The sequence below is a fragment of the Emys orbicularis genome, chromosome 2 (assembly GCF_028017835.1).
Source record: "Emys orbicularis isolate rEmyOrb1 chromosome 2, rEmyOrb1.hap1, whole genome shotgun sequence".
NCBI classification, from domain to species: Eukaryota; Metazoa; Chordata; order Testudines; family Emydidae; genus Emys; species Emys orbicularis.
In genome coordinates this window covers 901221-921305 of record NC_088684.1, presented here as the reverse complement: position 1 = coordinate 921305, position 20085 = coordinate 901221, and the positions used below count along the sequence as shown (strand labels likewise).

Below are 20085 nucleotides of genomic sequence, written 5' to 3'. Positions count from 1 at the left end.
GACTGTCTTCAGGGCAAGAAGCTCACACTCATAGACTCATAGACTCATAGACTTTAAGGTCAGAAGGGACCAATATGGTCATCTAGTCTGACCTCCCGCATGATGCAGGCCACAAAAGCTGAGCCACCCACAACAGAATCTTCCAGCCTGCGACCCCTGCCCTATGCTGCGGAGGAAGGCGAAAAACCTCCAGGGCCTTTGCCAATCTACCCTGGAGGAAAATTCCTTCCCGACCCCAAATATGGCGATCAGCAGAACCCCGAGCATACAGGCAAGATTCTACAGCCGGACCCTCATTTTACCCGCGATGGCACGTTAATGCCTAATTGACTAAAATCACGTTATCCCATCAAACCATTCCCTCCATAAACTTATCAAGCCTAATCTTGAAGCCAGAGAGGTCTTTCGCCCCCACCGTTTCCCTCGGAAGGCTGTTCCAAAATTTCACCCCTCTGACGGTTAGAAACCTTCGTCTAATCTCAAGCCTAAACTTCCCCACGGCCAGTTTATATCCATTCGTTCTCGTGTCCACATTACTACTGAGCTGAAATAATTCCTCTCCCTCCTTGGTATTAATCCCTTTGATATATTTAAAGAGAGCAATCATATCCCCCCTCAGCCTTCTTTTGGTTAGGCTAAACAAACCGAGCTCCTCGAGTCTCCTTTCATAGGAAAGGTTTTCCATTCCTCGGATCATCCTAGTGGCCCTTCTCTGTACCCGTTCCAGTTTGAGTTCATCCTTTTTAAACATAGGAGACCAGAACTGCACACAGTACTCCAAATGTGGTCTCACCAGCGCCTTGTATAATGGAAGCAGCACCTCCCTGTCCCTACTAGAAATACCTCGCCTAACGCATCCCAAGATCGCATTAGCTTTTTTCACAGCCACGTCACATTGCCGACTCATAGTCATCCTGCGATCAACCAGGACTCCGAGGTCCTTCTCCTCCTCCGTCACTTCCAACCTATGCGTCCCTAACTTATAACTAAAATTCTTATTAGTCATCCCTAAATGCATCACCTTACACTTCTCACTATTAAATCTCATCCTATTATTGTTACTCCAATTTACAAGGTCATCCAAGTCTCCCTGCAGAATATCCCGATCCTTCTCCGAATTGGCAATACCTCCCAACTTTGTGTCATCCGCAAACTTTATCAGCCCACTCCTACATTCGGTTCCGAGGTCAGTAAAGAATAGATTAAATAAAATCGGACCCAAAACCGAACCTTGAGGAACCCCACTGGTGACCTCCCTCCAACCCGACAGTTCACCTTTCAGTACTACCCGCTGCAGTCTCCCCTTTAACCAGTTCTTTATCCACCTCTGGATTTTCATATCGATCCCCATCTTTTCTAATTTAACCAATAATTCCACGTGCGGCACAGTATCAAACGCTTTACTAAAATCTAGGTAAATTAGATCCACCGCATTTCCTTTATCTAGAAGGTCTGTTACTTTCTCAAAGAAGGAGATCAAGTTGGTTTGGCACGATCTTCCTTTCGTAAACCCATGTTGTAATTTGTCCCAATTGCCATTCACCTCAAGGTCCTCAACTACTTTTTCCTTCAAAATTTTTTCCAAGACCTTGCATACTACAGAAGTTAAGCTAACAGGCCCCTGTAGTTACCCGGGTCACTTTTTTTCCCCTTCTTGAAAATAGGAACCACATTAGCTATTTTCCAGTCCATTGGTACCACCCCCGAGTTTACAGATTTATTAAAAATTATCGCCAAAGGGCTTGCAATTTCTCGCGCCAGCTCCTTCAATATTCTAGGATGAAGATCATCCGGTCCGCCCGATTTAGTCCCATGTAGCTGGTCAAGTTTGGCTTCCACCTCTGATACTGTAATGTCAATCGCCCCTCCTTTATTCCCCTCTGTCCCGCTCCCTCTATTCCTAAGCCCCTCATTAGCCTTATTAAAGACCGACGCAAAATAATCATTTAGATATTGTGCCATGCCTAGATTATCCTTAATCTCCACTCCATCTGCATGCTTCAGCGGCCCCACTTCCTCTTTCTTTGTTTTCTTCCTATTTATATGGCTATAAAACCTCTTACTATTGGATTTAATTCCCCTCGCGAGGTCCAACTCTACACGGCTTTTGGCCTTTCTCACCGCATCCCTACATGCTCTGACCTCAATAAGGTAGGTTTCCTTGCCGATCTCTCCCCTCTTCCATTCTTTGTACGCTTTCTGTTTTTTTTTAATCGCCACTTTGAGACGCCCGCTCATCCAGCTAGGTCTAATTCTCCTGCCCACTAACCGTTTCCCCTTTCTCGGGATACAGGCCTCGGACAGCTCGTGCAACTTCAGCTTGAAATAATCCCAGGCCTCATCTGCCTTTAGCTCTCTAAGTATGCTAGCCCAATCCACTTCCCTAAGTAGTCGCCTTAATTTATTAAAGTTGGCCTTTTTGAAATCGTAAACCTTAGTCACAGTTTTATTTCTGTTAGTCCTTCCATTTAGTTTAAACCGAATTAGCTCATGGTCACTCGAGCCAAGGTTGTCCCCTACAACCATTTCCTCAACGAGGTCCTCACTACTCACCAGCACCAAATCTAAAATGGCATCCCCCCTCGTCGGTTCAGCTACTACTTGATGAAGGAATTCATCTGCTAGCACGTCTAGGAACATCTGAGCCCTATTATTGTTACTAGCATTTGTTCCCCAATCTATGTCTGGGAAGTTAAAGTCCCCCATGATCACACAGCTCTTATTAGTTTTTACTTCCTTAAAAACATTAAATAGTTCTCTGTCCGCATCCAGGCTAGATCCCGGCGGTCTATAGCACACCCCAAGCAGTATCTCAGGGGAGGCTCTAGTAGTTCTTTTACCCAGTGTAATTATTGCCCAGACAGACTCCGTCTTATCCATTCCATCACTTATTATTTCTTTACATTTTAGCTCATTATTGACATACAATGCCACACCCCCACCTTTACCTTTTTTCCGGTCATTCCTAAATGACACGGCTTCACCTCCTGGGTCTGACCTTGAAGCATTTAGCATATGCCCCTCCGTGCGCTTCCCACAGCGAGTCCGCCCAGGCGGGGTCCTGGGGAAGCCAGAGGGTCCTGCACCCCCACTTCGCAGTCAGACGTGACTCTTGGCCAGCCAGTAAAACAGAGGTTTATTAGATGACAGGAACATGGTCTAAAACAGAGTTTGTAGGTTCAGAGAACAGGCTCCCTCAGCCGGGTCCATTCTGGGGCCCAGCGAGCCAGACACCCCCGTCTGCCCTCTCTTCCCGTCCCCAGCCAGCTCCAAACTGAAAACCCCTCCAGCCCCTTCTTTCTGGCCTTTGTCTCTTTCCCGAGCCAGGAGGTCACCTGATCTCTTTGTTCACCTTTAGCTATTCCCTTGCAGGGAGGCAGGGCCCCGGCCATTTGTTGCCAGGATACAGCGTGTCGGCCATTTATGCACACTGGAGACTTAAGAAATGCATAGGGGAAACTGAGGCACCCACACAGTATTCAGAGGAAACATTAAGTACAGTCCCACTTCGTCACACTGCCCCGCAGGAGAGCCAGGGAGAGCTGGCTGGCTGGGGCCTGCTTATCACCCCACCGGGACAGCCACAGGCTCCCCCTCCCTGGAGCTGCTGGAGTGAGCAGAGCCTGCTGTCTCCAGAGCTGCCCTGTTGGCCATGCAGGTGCTGTCAGTCCCTGCTCCGTGCCCATGCCAAGGCCAGAGCAGCGGCTCTGACCCGGCTCGCCCCAGCCGGGCGTGCAGCGCTGCTGTTCCTGTTGGAGGAATTGCAGCTGGCACTGTTCTCGTGCTCGGGCAGCCCAGGGACCAGCGAGTGTGTGCGTGGCCGTGCCCCCCCCCATCATGGGGGGGGGGGGTTGTTTCCCCTCCCTAACCCCCTTTCCCTGCCTCCCTCCCCAGAGGCTCTGTGACTGGCTGGCCACGGCGGAGCTGCGCATGGCGGAGGAGTTCCTGGTTGGGGGGGACCTGGAGCTGGTGAGGCAGCAGCTGGTGGAGCTGAAGGTGGGAAATGTTCTGGGGCTTTGCCCTTCGCAGACACTGCTGGGGTGGGGCTGGATCTGCTGGCATGGCTGGCGCCCATCTGCACTGCCCCTCACCTGTCACAGGGGACCCAGCACTGTGCACCTGGGCGGGGCGGAGCCTGTGCCCTGCGAGGCCCTCCTCCTCCCCGGCACCCTAGAGACTGGCAGTGGGGGGTGGCGGCTCAGCCAGGTGGGGCAGGGTGTGGTGTGCAGTGAGATTGCTTTCCCCAGGGGAGGGGCCCAGTGGCCAGGCTGAACCTGGTGCCCTGGACAGATGGAAATGTGGGCCCTGGGTCCCATGTAGATCTGGGGAGGTTGGTACCAGGTTGGTGCAGGGCTGGTACCCCTGCCCCTCTGATGGGGCAGCCATCTGGGCCTGGCCAGGCCCAAGCACCCCCGGGGAGATGGGGAGGGGGAACGCCTGAACAGAGCAGAATCCCCGATAGAGTGCTGGGTGGGTGCCAAGCCAGGGTGCCATGGGGCTGCGGTACTGGGAGGTGCCTGGAGGTGCCCTCAAGCCCGCTGCTCGTGGTCCCGTCTCACCAGGAGTTCAAGAGGGAGCTGTACCAGTGCAAGGTGGATGTGGAGAGCCTGCGGCACCATGCAGGGGCTGAGGACAGAGGCCCCCCAGCTTTGCTGAGTGACTTCCGGCAGCGCTGGGATTGCCTGGAGGAGGAGATTGTCAGCCGCCAGGTAGGACTTTCAGGCTACACGAGTCCCGAGCGTCACTCGCCAGCCGCTGGGCCCACGGTGATGGGGGGACCGGGGACCGTGGGTGCTGGTCACCCAGCTGCCAGGCCCAGGGAGGTGGGACCGGGGTCCGTGGGTGCTGGTGACCCAGCTGCCAGGCCCAGGGAGGTGGGGCCGAGGTCCGTGGGTGCTGGTCACCCAGCTGCCAGGCCCAGGGAGGTGGGGCCGAGGTCCGTGGGTGCTGGTGACCCAGCTGCCAGGCCCAGGGAGGTGGGGCCGAGGTCTGTGGGTGCTGGTGACCCAGCTGCCAGGCCCAGGGAGGTGGGACCGGGGTCCGTGGGTGCTGGTCACCCAGCTGCCAGGCCCAGGGAGGTGGGGCCGAGGTCCGTGGGTGCTGGTCACCCAGCTGCCAGGCCCAGGGAGGTGGGGACCGGGGACCGTGGGTGCTGGTGACCCAGCTGCCAGGCCCAGGGAGGTGGGGCCGAGGTCTGTGGGTGCTGGTGACCCAGCTGCCAGGCCCAGGGAGGTGGGACCGGGGTCCGTGGGTGCTGGTCACCCAGCTGCCAGGCCCAGGGAGGTGGGGCCGAGGTCCGTGGGTGCTGGTCACCCAGCTGCCAGGCCCAGGGAGGTGGGGACCGGGGACCGTGGGTGCTGGTCACCCAGCTGCCAGGCCCAGGGAGGTGGGGACCGGGGTCCGTGGGTGCTGGTCACCCAGCTGCCAGGCCCAGGGAGGTGGGGACCGGGGTCCGTGGGTGCTGGTCACCCAGCTGCCAGGCCCAGGGAGGTGGGGCCGGGGTCCGTGGGTGCTGGTCACCCAGCTGCCAGGCCCAGGGAGGTGGGGACCGAGGTCCGTGGGTGCTGGTCACCCAGCTGCCAGGCCCAGGGAGGTGGGGACCGGGGACCGTGGGTGCTGGTGACCCAGCTGCCAGGCCCAGGGAGGTGGGGACCGGGGACCGTGGGTGCTGGTCACCCAGCTGCCAGGCCCAGGGAGGTGGGGCCGAGGTCTGTGGGTGCTGGTGACCCAGCTGCCAGGCCCAGGGAGGTGGGACCGGGGTCCGTGGGTGCTGGTCACCCAGCTGCCAGGCCCAGGGAGGTGGGGCCGAGGTCCGTGGGTGCTGGTGACCCAGCTGCCAGGCCCAGGGAGGTGGGGCCGGGGTCCGTGGGTGCTGGTCACCCAGCTGCCAGGCCCAGGGAGGTGGGACCGGGGTCCGTGGGTGCTGGTCACCCAGCTGCCAGGCCCAGGGAGGTGGGAGCTGGGGTCCGTGGGTGCTGGTCACCCAGCTGCCAGGCCCAGGGAGGTGGAGACCGGGGTCCGTGGGTGCTGGTGACCCAGCTGCCAGGCCCAGGGAGGTGGGGCCGAGGTCCGTGGGTGCTGGTCACCCAGCTGCCAGGCCCAGGGAGGTGGAGCCGGGGTCCGTGGGTGCTGGTGACCCAGCTGCCAGGCCCAGGGAGGTGGGGCCGGGGTCCGTGGGTGCTGGTCACCCAGCTGCCAGGCCCAGGGAGGTGGGGCCGGGGTCCGTGGGTGCTGGTGACCCAGCTGCCAGGCCCAGGGAGGTGGGGCCGGGGTCCGTGGGTGCTGGTCACCCAGCTGCCAGGCCCAGGGAGGTGGGGACCGGGGTCCGTGGGTGCTGGTCACCCAGCTGCCAGGCCCAGGGAGGTGGGGCCGAGGTCCGTGGGTGCTGGTCACCCAGCTGCCAGGCCCAGGGAGGTGGGGCCGGGGTCCGTGGGTGCTGGTCACCCAGCTGCCAGGCCCAGGGAGGTGGGGCCGGGGTCCGTGGGTGCTGGTCACCCAGCTGCCAGGCCCAGGGAGGTGGGGCCGGGGTCCGTGGGTGCTGGTCACCCAGCTGCCAGGCCCAGGGAGGTGGGGACCGGGGTCCGTGGGTGCTGGTGACCCAGCTGCCAGGCCCAGGGAGGTGGGGACCGGGGTCCGTGGGTGCTGGTGACCCAGCTGCCAGGCCCAGGGAGTTGGGGACCGGGGTCCGTGGGTGCTGGTGACCCAGCTGCCAGGCCCAGGGAGGTGGGGCCGGGGTCCGTGGGTGCTGGTCACCCAGCTGCCAGGCCCAGGGAGGTGGGGCCGGGGTCCGTGGGTGCTGGTCACCCAGCTGCCAGGCCCAGGGAGGTGGGGCCGGGGTCCGTGGGTGCTGGTCACCCAGCTGCCAGGCCCAGGGAGGTGGGGCCGGGGTCCGTGGGTGCTGGTCACCCAGCTGCCAGGCCCAGGGAGGTGGGGACCGGGGTCCGTGGGTGCTGGTGACCCAGCTGCCAGGCCCAGGGAGGTGGGGCCGGGGTCCGTGGGTGCTGATGACCCAGCTGCCAGGCCCAGGGAGGTGGGACCGGGGTCCGTGGGTGCTGGTGACCCAGCTGCCAGGCCCAGGGAGGTGGGGACCGGGGTCCGTGGGTGCTGGTCACCCAGCTGCCAGGCCCAGGGAGTTGGGGACCGGGGTCCGTGGGTGCTGGTGACCCAGCTGCCAGGCCCAGGGAGGTGGGGCCGGGGTCCGTGGGTGCTGGTCATGTGATCTCTCTCCTTCGGGGCTCCTGCTGTGCCTGGCACAAACAGGTTCTACTTGTTCAGTCATGGAGCTGGCCTAGCTGACTGCAGGGGTCTGCGGGGCAGGGGGCCCCGGCTCCAGGGAGGCTGGGTCTGATGGGTCCATTGTTTTTTTCCTCCCGTTCCCAGCACCAGCTGGAAGCGGCGCTCCTGGGCTTGGGGCAGTTCCAGAACCAGCTGGAGGAGCTGGTGCAGTGGATTTCCCACACGGCAGAGCAGCTGCAGGGCCGGAGACCGCTGAGCTTGGATCTGCAGAGCTGTGAGATCGAGCTGGCCAAGCACAAGGTAAGACGCAGCAGAGAACAGCTCGGTCTTCCTGAGTTCACAGCTCATTGCTAACGGTTCTGAGATTCCTTCAGCTAGTTCCTTTAGGGTTACCATATTTTGAGTGTCCAAAAAGAGGACACTCCACGGGTCCCCGGCCCCGCCCATGCCCCCGCCCCAACTCCACCCCTTCCCCAAAGTCCCCGCCCCAACTCCGCCCCCTCCCCTGCTTCCCGTGATCATTTGATTCGCGGGAAGCCTGAAGCAGGCAGCAGGTAAGCTGGGGGGGGTGGGGGGAGGAGGCGCGGCCCAGTCTGGCCCCCTCCGGCGGCCGGCCCCGGCCCCAGCCTGGCTCGGCTCGGGCCCTGGGGTGCCGGCCCCGGGCCAGCCCCCAGCCCAGCACCGCCGGCCCCGGCCCAGCACCCAGCGGCGCCGGATTTTCCCGGACATGTTCGGCTTTTTGGGATTTCCCCCCGGACGGGGATTTGAGTCCCAAAAAGCCGGACATGTCCGGGAAAATCCGGACGTATGGTAACCCTAAGTTCCTTAAGAATCCCAGGGGGAATTTCAGCAGGTCCTGACGACTTGAATACACCCAACTTATGTAAATCTGCCTGTCACGGACTCACAGCCCCGTACTCTCTTGGCTCTGTACGGCCCCTGGGAGAACATAAGAGCGGCCAGACTGGGTCAGACCAAAGGTCCACCTAGCCCAGTATCCTGTCTACCGACAGTGGCCAACGCCAGGTGTCCCAGAGGGAATGAACAGAACAGGGAATCATCAAGTGATCCATCCCCTGTCGCCCATTCCCAGCTTCTGGCAAACAGAAGCTAGGGACACCATCCCTGCCCATCCTGGCTAATAGCCATTGATGGACCTATCCTCCATGAACTTATCTAGTTCTTTTTTGAACCCTGTTATAGTTTTGGCCTTCACAACATCCTCTGGCAAAGAGTTCCACAGGTTGACTGTGTGTTGTGTGAAGAAGAACTTCCTTTTATTTGTTTTAAACCTGCTGCCTATTAATTTCATTTGGTGGCCCCTAGTTCTTGTGTTATGAGGAGTAAATAACACTTCCTTATTTACTTTCTCCACACCAGTCATGATTTTATAGACCTCTATCGTATCCCCCCTTAGTCGTCTCTTTTGCAAGCTGAAAAGTCCCAGTCTTATTAATCTCTCCTCATACGGAAGCTGTTCCAGACTCCTAATCATTTTTGTTGCCCTTTTCTGAACCTTTTCCAATTCCAATTCCAATTCCTCCCTTCCGTGTGACAGCCCTTCTCAAGGGTCCACTCTCTCTCGGGGGTTAGGCCCTTTGGCCCTGTCGCCTCTGGGACCGCACCGCTGAGCCTTAGCACGTCTGTCTCTCTCCATGAGCCCCCTCAGGGGGTCCCCTCATCTGGATCCCCGGGGCCTCCTCCCCCAGAGGGAGCAATGCCCCCCCCCCCCCCGATCTCAAGCCTGCAATGACTCAGCCAGACTAACACGGGAGGTTTATTGAACGTCTGAACCCAGTACAGGAAGATCTCAGGGCTCTCAAGCATAGAAAGGCCAGCACTGTCCATCTGGTTCTGCCCCAGTTCAGATGGGCTCAGACCCCTCTTTGTCTCCTGTGTCCAGCCGTGACCGATTGTCAGATATCACCTTCCCCAATAGCCCCTGCTCTGCCCTTTGTCTTCGTTCCTGGGCAAACAGATCGCCTGGGCCCTCTCTCTTCCCTCCTTTGTCCTCCCACGGGCCAGAGCCGGCTGGCTCCCAAGCTGGGCTGGGCCTCCAGGTCACTGGTTGCTAAGTTCCACTGAGTCCAGGCCGTTGTCCAGGGTCCCAGCTGCTAGGCGAGGTCACACCTGGCCCTCTGCAACCACAAACCCCTTTCCCACCCCCGCGTTACACATGCAGAGGAAACTGAGGCACCCACTGTATTCATGCAAAACACTAAGAAAATCCCCCCTTCGTCACGGTGCCCAGTTCCTAGGCATGTCCGGGGCAGAGCCGGCGGGAGGCCTGTTGGGGGCCCTGCACCCCAGCCGTGGTGCCAGAGATGGTTCCACCAGGCCTGGGCTGAGGTGGCAGGTGCCTCTGTCCTTGGTGCGGAACCAAGAGCCGCAGGGGATCCCTCCTGCGCTAGCCCCTCCCCAAATTCACAGTCCATTCTGGTTAATTTCATGGTCACAGGATTTAAAAAATAGCAAATGTCATGATTTCAGCTATTTAAATCTGAAATTTCACGGTCTTGTAATTGTTGGGGTCGTGACCCAAAAAGGAGTTGGGGCGGGGGGAATCGCAATGTTATTATGGGGGGGTTGCAGACTGCTACCCTTACTTCTGCGCTGCTGCTGGCGACGGCGCTGCCTTCAGAGCTGGGGAGCCGGAGAGCAGCGGCTGCTGGCTGGGAGCCCAGCTCTGAAGGCAGAGCCGTCGCCAGCAGCAGTGCAGAAGTAAGGGTGGCCTGGTATGGTATTGCCATCCTTACTTCTGTGCCGCTGCTTGTGGGGTGCTGCCTTCAGAGCTGGGCACCTGGCCAACAGCCGCCGCTCTCCAGCCCCCAGCTCTGAAGGCAGCGCAGAAGTAACGGTGGCAATACCGCAACCACCCTCAAATAACCTTGTGATCCCCCCTCGTTGCTCCCTTAAGGGTCAGGACCCCCAATTTGATAAACGCTGGTCTCCCCCATGAAATCTGTATAGTACAGGGTAAAAGCACACACAACACCAGATTTCACAGGGGAAGCCCAGATTTCAGGGTCCATGACACGTTTCTCATGGCTGTGAATTCGGACGGGCCCTACTGATCAGCATTGACAGGCCCAGAGACAGGGCAGCGCCCGCAGCGCTGGGGCCCATTGCAGCAGGGCAGACGTTTGTAGCTGCTAGTATGGCGGGCGGGCGGGTTAGAGGCAGAGAAGGCGCTTGGCTGCCCCTCCCCTGGGCAGAGGCACAGCTGGGGCGAAGGGGATGGCCCACGCCCAGGCTGCGCCTCCCTGCAGGTACTGAGAAACGACGTCATGTCCCACGCCCGGACAGTCCAGTCTGTGAACGAGGCCGGCCAGGGGCTGCTGCTCTCCAGCCTTGGGGACAGCACGGACGCGCTGCAGTGCAGCCTTCAGCAGCTCAACCAGCGCTGGGACTTTGTGCGGAGTGAGACCGAGAGCCGCCAGCTGGAGCTGGAGAACAACCTCAGCCAGGTACGTGGAGCCCCTGCCCCCTGCAACGACGCTGCCCGGGACACGGGGACTCACCAGGCCCACGGCTCAGCCACAGACAAGACATGCCGGGGGAGCTCCACGCGGCCGTGTCTGCTGGTCCTGCCAACAGCACCCCCCGGGCCCAGGGCAGCTCCCGGGGCCAGTACTTCCTCCCCAGGCCCAGGGCAGCTCCTGGGGCCAGTACCTATAAGGTGGACTATAAGGTGGATAGAAAGCTGGCTAGATCGTTGGGCTCAACGGGTAGTGATCAATGGCTCCATGTCTAGTTGGCAGCCAGTATCAAGCGGAGTACCCCAAGGGTCGGTCCTGGGGCCGGTTTTGTTCAATATCTTCATTAGTGATCTGGAGGATGGCGTGGACTGCACTCTCAGCAAGTTTGCAGATAACACTAAACTGGGAGGAGTGGTAGATACGCTGGAGGGTAGGGATAGGATACAGAGGGGCCTAGACAAATTACAGGATTGAGCCAAAAGAAATCTGATGAGGTTCAACAAGGACAAGTGCAGAGTCCTGCACTTAGGACGGAAGAATCCCATGCACAGCTACAGACTAGGGACCGAATGGCTAGGCAGCAGTTCTGCAGAAAAGGACCTAGGGGTTACAGTGGATGAGAAGCTGGATATGAGTCAACAGTGTGCTCTTGTTGCCAAGAAGTCTAACGGCATTTTGGGCTGTATAAGTAGGGGCATTGCCAGCAGATCGAGGAACGTGATCATTCCCCTCTATTCGACATTGGTGAGGCCTCATCTGGAGTACTGTGTCCAGTTTTGGGCCCCACACTACAAGGAGGATGTGGAAAAATTGGAAAGAGTCCAGCGGAGGGCAACAAAAATGATTGGTGACTGGAGCACATGACTTATGAGGAGAGGCTGAGGGAACTGGGATTGGTTAGTCTCAGAAGAGAAGAATGAGGGGGGGATTTGATAGCTGCTTTCAACTATCTGAAAGGGGGTTCCAAAGAGGATGGATCTAGACTGTTCTCAGTGGTGGCAGATGACAGAACAAGGAGTAATGGTCTCAAGTTGCAGTGGGGGAGGTCTAGGTTGGATATTAGGAAAAACTTTTTCACTAGGAGGGTGGTAAAGCATTGGAATGGGTTACCTAGGGAGGTGGTGGAATCTCCTTCCTTAGAGGTTTTTAAGGCCTGGCTTGACAAAGCCCTGGCTGGGATGATTTAGTTGGGGTTGGTCCTGCTTTGAGCAGGGGGTTGGACTAGATACCTCCTGAGGTCCCTTCCAACCCTGAGATTCTAGGATTCTATGATTCTATACCTCCTCCCCGGGCCCTGGGCAGCGCCCAGGGCCAGGCCCCACACACTGTGTATTCATTTCACTGGGAAGCCACAGAATGTTTCTGGGCTCACCAGCCACAGAGCTGTGCCGGGACCCCGCGGCACACTGGGGCTCAGGTGGGGCGGGGTGGGGGGGTGGGAGCTGGCTGGTCTGTGCTCTGCTGGTGGCTGCGGGTCTGGGTCCCATGCAGTTCCGTGCCTTGTTGGCGTCTGAGGCCCGGCTCGGCGGGGGGCACGCGCTCACTTAGTGCCCAGGCCGCCCACAGGTGCAGGACATCACGCTAGAGATCATGGACCTGCTGCAGTGGCTGGAGCACGTGGAGCTGCGGCTTTTCTTCTCCAAGCCCGTCTGGGACCACCCCGAAACCACCAAGGAGAAGCTGGCAGCGCACCTGGTGAGCACTTCCTGCCAGCCCTGAGCAGCTCCCGGAGCACGTCTGCCCAGCTCCCCCCTTTGCCACGTCTGCCCCAGCTCCCTCTGAGCCAAGTCTGCCCCAGCTCCCCTCTTTGCCACATCTGCCCCAGCTCCCCCTTTGCCATGTCTGCCCAGCTCCCCCCTTTGCCACGTCTGCCCCAGCTCCCCCCTTTGCCACGTCTGCCCCAGATCCTCCCTTTGCCATGTTTGTCTCAGCCCCCCCCCCAGGCCACGTCTGCCCCAGCCCTCCCCCCCCCGGGCCACGTCTGCCCTAGCCCCCCCCGGACCACGTCTGCCCCAGCCCCCTCTCCTCCATGCCAGAGCGGTGGCCTGGGGCTGATCCTACACGCCTGTGCCTTTCCTTGCCAAGCCGCTGGCCCGTGGTCCCGGGACATGTCCCTGGGCCCTTCACTCCCTGCCTAGGGGAGAAGGGTCCCGTGCACCCGCGCGGCGCGAGAGGCGTCCCCGGCCCTGCTCCAAGCCCCTGGCTGCACAGTGCTGCCGGAGAGCCGGGGCCGGCACTGCCCCCCTGCCGTGCCTCCACAGGAGCTGGCCAAAGAGCTGGAGTCCAAGCAGCAGGCGTATAACAGCGTGAGGGACCGGCTGCAGCGCCTGCTGGCCTCCTGCAGCCTACCCCGGGCCTGCCACACCCAGCACAGCCTGCGCATCCTGGAGCAGAAATGGGAGAGCGTCAGCAGCCAGGTCCAGGAGAGGAAGGTGTGTGTGCGTGTCTGTGTGTGTGTGTGTCCCACGGGCTGGGAGTGTGTGTGCGCGTGCGCGCGCGTGTGTGTGTGTGTCCGTCCTGGGGCTGGGAGTGTGAATGTGTGTGTGTGTGTCCCACAGGCTGGGAGTGAGTGTGTGTGTGTGTGTGTGTGTGTGTGTGTGTGTGTCCCACAGGCTGGGAGTGAGTGTGTGTGCGTGTCTGTCACGGAGTCCCCAGGCGATGCTCTGGAACTGCTCCCCACAAAGCCAGTCAGGACTTTGGGGAGCCTCCTCTCCCTCAGAGCAGACTGTCTTCAGGGCAAGAAGCTCACACGGCTTCACCTCCTGGGTCTGACCTTGGAGCATTCAGCATATGCCTCTCCGTGCGCTTCCCACAGCGAGTCCGCCCAGGCGGGGTCCTGGGGAAGCCAGAGGGCCCTGCACCCCCACTTCGCAGTCAGACGTGACTCTCAGCCAGCCAGTAAAACAGAGGTTTATTAGATGACAGGAACACGTCTAAAACAGAGCTTGTAGGTACAGAGAACAGGCTCCCTCAGCCGGGTCCATTCTGGGGCCCAGCGAGCCAGACATCCACGTCTGCCCTCACTTCCCGTCCCCAGCCAGCTCCAAACCGAAACCCCCTCCAGCCCCTCCTCCTCTGGCCTTTGTCTCTTTCCCGGGCCAGGAGGTCACCTGATCCCATTGTTCACCTTTAGCTATCCCCTTGCAAGGGGGGAAGGGCCCCAGCCATTTGTTGCCAGGTGACAGAGTGTCGGCCATTTATGCACACTGGAGACTTAAGAAATACATAGGGGAAACTGAGGCACCCACACAGTATTCAGAGGAAACATTAAGAACAGTCCCACTTCGTCACAGTGTCCCATGGTGTGTGTGTGTGTGTGTGTCCCATAGTGTGTGTGTCTGTGCGCATGTCACACGGGCTGGGAGTGAGTGTGTGTGTGTGTGTGTACGTGTGCACGTGTGTGTGTGTCCCACGGGCTGGGCGTGTGTGTGTGTGTGTGTCCCACGGGTTGGGAGTGTGTGTGTGTCCCACGGTCTGGGCGTGTGTGTGTGTGTGTGTCGCACAGGCTGTGTGTGTGTGTGTGTGTGTGTGCACGTCCGTCCCACGGGCTGGGAGTGAGTGTGTGTGTGTGTGTCCCATGGGCTGTGTGTGTGTGTGTGTGTCCCATGGGCTGGGAGTGTGTGTGTGTCACGGACTCACAGATCGTGCCCACTCTTGGCCCTGTGCGGTCCGTGGGGGGTGCCCCTCTTAGTGAGACAGCCCTTCTCAGGGTCCCCTCTCTCCCAGGGGTCAGGCCCCTCACCTCCTGGAGCCGCACCTCTCTGAGCCTTAGCACGTCTGTCTATGCCGTGGGCCCCCTCAGGGAGTCCCCTCACTCTGGACCCCCCAGGCCTTCACACACCCCCCCCGAAGGGGTTGATGCAGCCCTGTTCTCTAGACCGGAGTGTGTTGTCCCACAAACTTATACAGGATCATTTTAGGGGTCAAGACAAAGATGCCACATTTATTATGATAACAATTTGATTTATGACCAATAACTAATATTTTAATTCTTATACACACACATTATACCTAATACCTATATACACACATACACACACATTCACACACACACACATCCATCAGATGTTCTGCAGCTGCTGCATAGTTACCAGTCCTGCTTGAGTCTGTGGCTTGAGTTTGCAGCTTGGGTTCGTAGCTTGTGGCGGCTAACTGGCCTGGAAAGCCGGGCACAAGGACGAGCTGGGTCTCAGTTGGGCATGCACCGATGCCCTTCCATGTTGGCAGCAGAATGTTACCCTCCTCCAAAGTTTTCCATCTCACCCATCCTTTTTGTAGGCTTTAGTTTGAATCCAGAGTCTATAGGTCTTGCTGCCTCCAGGTTTGGTGATTGATCACCCGTCAATTGCAGACATGACTTTCAGCCTGGGACCGGGCTTTGATCTTCCTTCTATTGCACCTTTTCTTTTTAGGGTGGATTCTTCTTACTTTGTTAGGGCTCTTGTCTGCATCTTCAGCCGTTGGTGTTTGAACTCTATTTCATCAGGACAGGCTGGGGCTGGAGGTGATTCCATCATCCATACATACCTCATTCACACATCTAAACTAAACTAATAAGATTACAGCAGGGTTTGCAAAAATGAAGGTTGCAGCAAGCCCTTACAAAATGGAGTAAGCGTTTTAAAATGGGGTTTGAATTACAATATGGCAAACAGTGAACAGAAGTTACAAGATAGACAAGTATAATGGATGGCAAACAGTGAACAGAAGTTACACTGTAGGCAAGTGTAATAAATGGTGAACAGAAGTTACAATACTGAAACAGTGCAAGTCTCAGTGATTTAAGCAGGAATTGGATTGACAGTGAAACTTACAAAGGCAGCTGACTGAACAGCTATGGCTCTTAACAAGCATTTTAACTGTTAATTAGCCAGTTATTGGGGTAACCGGTTTTATGAATGAATATTGTTTCATTCATAAAACTTTACTTATGAAGTTACATTAATAAAGTGAACAATTAAAAACAATTTCATTCATGAGTCCTACAAGTGACTCTCAGCCAGCATAAAACAGGAGGATTTATTGAGAGTTGAACACAGCACAGGAAACTCTCATGGCCTCAGGCCTGGCCTCCCTCAGCCCAGCACACCCCAGTCTCTCTGCATCCAGGTGGGCTCTGCCTGCTCCCCGTCTCCAGCCCCGAGCCACCCTGCTTCCCAGCTGGGCATCTGAGATCCCCGGCCCCATGCCCCGCCTCTGTCCATTGTCTTCTCTCCAGGTAAACAGGGTCGTAAACCGGGGCCGCCTCTCCTCGCTTCTGTCCTCTGGCTGGAACCGGCTGGTTAGGTCACTGGGTCCTCACTCTGCAGCCCATTGTCCGCCCACTGGCCAGAACTGGCTGCGACTCCTGAGCTGGGTCTCCGGGTCGTCAGGTCACCGGTCGCTGGGGTATCCATCCTCCAGGCCATTGGCTGGGGTCCCACGTTCCCTCTCCGGTCCTCTGTAACAACAAACTCCCTCTCCCTTCACCTCGTTAAACCAGTAACACCCAGGGGCACTGAGTCCCACGCCCTCTGCATGCAAACCACTGGAAAACCACGAAAAAAATAAGAAAATCCCCCACTTCGTCACAGTGTGTGTGTGTTTGTGAGTGTGTGTGTGCACGTGTGCCCCATGGGCTAGGAGTGTGTGTGTGTGTCGCACAGGCTGGGAGTGTGTGTGTGTGTGTGTGTCCCATGGTGTGTGTGTGTGTGTGTGTGTGTCCCACGGGCTGGGTGTGTGTGAGTGTCCCATGGGCTGGGAATGGGTGTGTGTGTGTGCGCGCGTGCCCCATGGGCTGGGTGTGTGTGTGTGTGTGTGTGTGTGTGTATGTCCCACGGGCTGGGATTGTGAGTGTGGGTCTGCTGGCTATGATGGGATGAGGGGTGCACACATGGGTGTGTGTGTGTGGTCCCACTGGCTGTGATGTTGTGTGTGTGTGTACATATGTGCATGTCTGTGCCTCCGCAGGGGTGTGTGCTTGTGTGTGTGTCCCTGATGGCTGGGCTAGGGGAGGAGGTGTACACTTATGCATGCGTGTGTGCCTCCAATGGCTGGGATTGTGTGTCTGTCCGACCCCCCTGGCTGGAACGGGGGTGCGGTTTAGGCTGTAGCAGACACAGCAGGTCGGTCCCTGGCTGGAACGGGCGGGCGGTTTAGGCTGGAGCAGGCACAGCCGGTCAGTCCCTGGCTGGAATGGGGGGCGGGGAGGCGGGGTGTCCCCCCACCTAGAGGGGAGAGGTTTAGGCTGTAGCAGACACAGCCGGTCAGTTCCCTGGCTGGAATGGGGTGGCGGGGGGGCGGGGTGTCCCCCCACATAGAGGGGAGAGGTTTAGGCTGTAGCAGACACAGCTGGACAGTTCCCTGGCTGGAACGGGGGGCGGGGGGGCGGGGTGTCCCCCCACCTAGAGGGGAGAGGTTTAGGCTGTAGCAGACACAGCTGGTCAGTTCCCTGGCTGGAACAGGTGGCGGGGTGTCCCCCCACATAGAGGGGAGAGGTTTAGGCTGTAGCAGACACAGCTGGACAGTTCCCTGGCTGGAACGGGGGGCGGGGGGGCGGGGTGTCCCCCCACCTAGAGGGGAGAGGTTTAGGCTGTAGCAGACACAGCCGGTCGGTCCCTGGCTGGAATGGGGGGCGGGGAGGTGGGGTGTCCCCCCACCTAGAGAGGAGAGGTTTAGGCTGTAGCAGACACAGCCGGTCGGTCCCTGGCTGGAATGGGGGGAGGAGGGCGGGGTGTCCCCCCACCTAGAGGGGAGAGGTTTAGGCTGTAGCAGACACAGCCGGTCGGTCCCTGGCTGGAATGGGGGGCGGGGAGGTGGGGTGTCCCCCCACCTAGAGGGGAGAGGTTTAGGCTGTAGCAGGCACAGCCGGTCGGTCCCTGGCTGGAACAGGGGGGTGGGGAGGGAGGGTGTTTTAGGCTGCAGCAGGCACAGCCCCGCGGGCGGTTGCCGGCTCTCCCTGCTGGCCCGGCGCGTCTCTGATTGGGGCTCCTATCCCCCAGGAGCGGCTGGCGGAGGGGTTGACACTCAGCACGGAGTTCCACAGCACGGCGCAGGAGCTGCTGCAGTGGCTGGGGCAGACGGAGCAGAGCCTGAGTGCCCCGGAGCCGCCCAGCTTCCTGCTGGAGATGGTCCTCAGGCAGGTCCAGGAGCACAAGGTGAGTGTGGCTGGCCCAGCGGCTTTCTCGGTGCCTGGTGCTGGGCGCCGTGCTGGCAAGGCTACGACCCCTGGCCCCAGACAGAACCCACCTGCCTTTGCTCAGAGTCTCGGCAGGCCTTGCTGCCATGCAATCCCTGCCAAGGGCGCCTGTTCCCTGGAGAGCCTGCCGTGCAGCTCGCCCTGCAGGGGCTGGCGCTGGGCCCTGCCTCCTCGCTGACCCTGGAGCAGCCTGGCCGGTCTGGTGCATGGCTGCAGGGACCTGGTCTCACCCGGCGGTGCCCGGCGTGAGCTCCCAGAGCCTGCAGCCAGGGCCAGCCAGGAACAGGGCCTGGCTCCCAGCAGTGCCTCTCCTGTCACAGGGCATGGCCCGAGGGGCCCCGGCGGGCACTGTGTCCGTGCTAGGCTCTGCTGGGAACGGTGCTCTGGGGCACTGGGGCAGGCAGGGGGGCTCCCCAGGGAGATGCTGGCAGTACGGGGGTGGGTGCGTGGCAAAGTTGCTGCAATACCATGTCCCCAGTGTCTCTATGTGGCATTGCAACAGCTATGCTCTGGCCCCCCAGCCAAGCCAGGTAACAGCCCAGCTCTTCACAGGGCCTCCAAAGCCACAGAACGCAGCAAAACAACCGCGCTTCAGCTCCCCGGGAGCCTTCTCCTTTGCCGGCTTGCCCCCGCTTCAGGCCATCCCAGCCGGTCCCCAGGCCCTGGGACCTGCCCCACTCTCCCTCGACCCAGGGCTCAGGCTGGCAGGGGCCCTGAGCAGCCTGGCACCAGGCAGGCTCCCAGCTCCCTTTCACCTGGGGCAACATGCTGGCCCCTCCCGGAGCAGCCCTTGGAGACCCAGCCCCCAGCTTCAGCCTAACCCCCACCCCTCCGAGGTTAATTGGTCGCTTTAACCCTTTTGTCACCACACCCCGTCGCAGCGTGTCTTCCCCACTAGGCATGCCTCCCTCCCGCAGCGGTGGGGGGATCCCACTGCTCCCAGCACCACAGCTCTTCCGGTGCCTGGAGCCTGCTCGGAGAAGCCCCCCGCTGAGCCAGGCTGCTGCCCTTTGGCCGCAGCCTCCCCCAGGGCCGGCTGCGCCAGCCCCGGCTAGCTCTGGCTCGCTCGGCAGGCGCTGCTGAAGGAGGTGACGGCCCGCGGGGAGCAGCTGTCCAGCCTGGAGGCGGTGGCCGCTCGCCTGAAGGACGTGAGCAGGAAGCAAGACTGCGCTGTGATCCAGAGCCTGGTGCTGACGGCCAAGGAGCGGGTGGCCAAGGTGCTGCGGCGTACTGGTGAGCGGGGCGCCGCGCTGGAGGACGCTCGCAAGCGTGCCAAGCAGGTACCGTGTGGGGGCGCCCCGAGGATGTGGCGGGGAGTGGGCCCTGTTGCCAAGCGGGCTGGTCTCCGGCGTTCCCGGCGGCTCCTGCTGACGCGCCCTCTCGCTCACTTTCAGTTCAGTGAGTCGCGGCAGCTCCTCCTGGACTGGATGGATGAGGTGGAGCAGACTCTGGAGGTCCCCGGTGACGCCGCCATGAGCCAGGAGGAGATCAAGTGCCAGCTGGCTGAGCACAAGGTGCGGCGCCGTGACTCCCCTCCCCAGCCCCCTGGGCCCTGTGCTCTGCCCCGGGCTGTCGCGCCAGCGCACGGCGGCTTGCAGATTCCCCGGACTCTGAGCTGCCCCCAAGGGCGGTGCTCCCTAGGGCTCTTCTGGGGTTGCCCCGGGCTTCCCCTGTGCCGAGCACGAGGTCCCTACACCCATCTCTCTGCTCTCAGCAGGGCCAGGGCTGCTGCGTCCCCAGGGCTGGGCAGAACTGGGAGACAGCAGGGGTGACCCCTGCCTCCCGGCTGCGAGGTGCTAGGCCCAGGGGAGCTGTTGAGCCCTCGGCTGGATGGGGGGGTCGAGTGCCTGCTCAGGAGCCTGCAGCCTTTGCCCGCTGCTGCCAAACTCCCGAGAACGCGGTGTGTCCCCACGGGCTCTGAGCAACGCCCCTTCAGGGTGCCAGCCCCCCAAGGGGTCCCACTCTTCCTCGAGGGCCGGCCTCCAGGTCTCACCGGCTCCTTCCTGAGCCACTAGGCTCCAGCGCTCCTGCGTCATGCCGGGAGCTCTGTCCTGAGCCAGACCCTGGGAGAGACGTGCAGGGACGGGTGCACCAGCCAGCGTTTGCAGCGACACCCGGCCGGCCGTGGTTCCAAACCGCGCAGGGTTTACTAGTCAGCTGGGACAGGGCCTGGCCAGCCCTAGCTCAGCACAG

General features: G+C 59.9%; 1 protein-coding gene across 1 annotated transcript in view; it reads left to right on the top strand.

Moving 5' to 3' along the window:
- LOC135875122 (microtubule-actin cross-linking factor 1, isoforms 6/7-like) overlaps positions 1-20085 on the top strand; it is a 78558-nt gene that overhangs the window by 10346 nt on the left and 48127 nt on the right. The window contains exons 7-15 of the mRNA XM_065400108.1: positions 3895-3996; positions 4563-4709; positions 7381-7536; positions 10506-10703; positions 12282-12410; positions 12854-13147; positions 17696-17851; positions 18966-19172; positions 19287-19406. Coding sequence (XP_065256180.1) covers positions 3895-3996; positions 4563-4709; positions 7381-7536; positions 10506-10703; positions 12282-12410; positions 12854-13147; positions 17696-17851; positions 18966-19172; positions 19287-19406 — 1509 coding nt within the window. The remainder of the gene's footprint in view (positions 1-3894; positions 3997-4562; positions 4710-7380; positions 7537-10505; positions 10704-12281; positions 12411-12853; positions 13148-17695; positions 17852-18965; positions 19173-19286; positions 19407-20085) is intronic.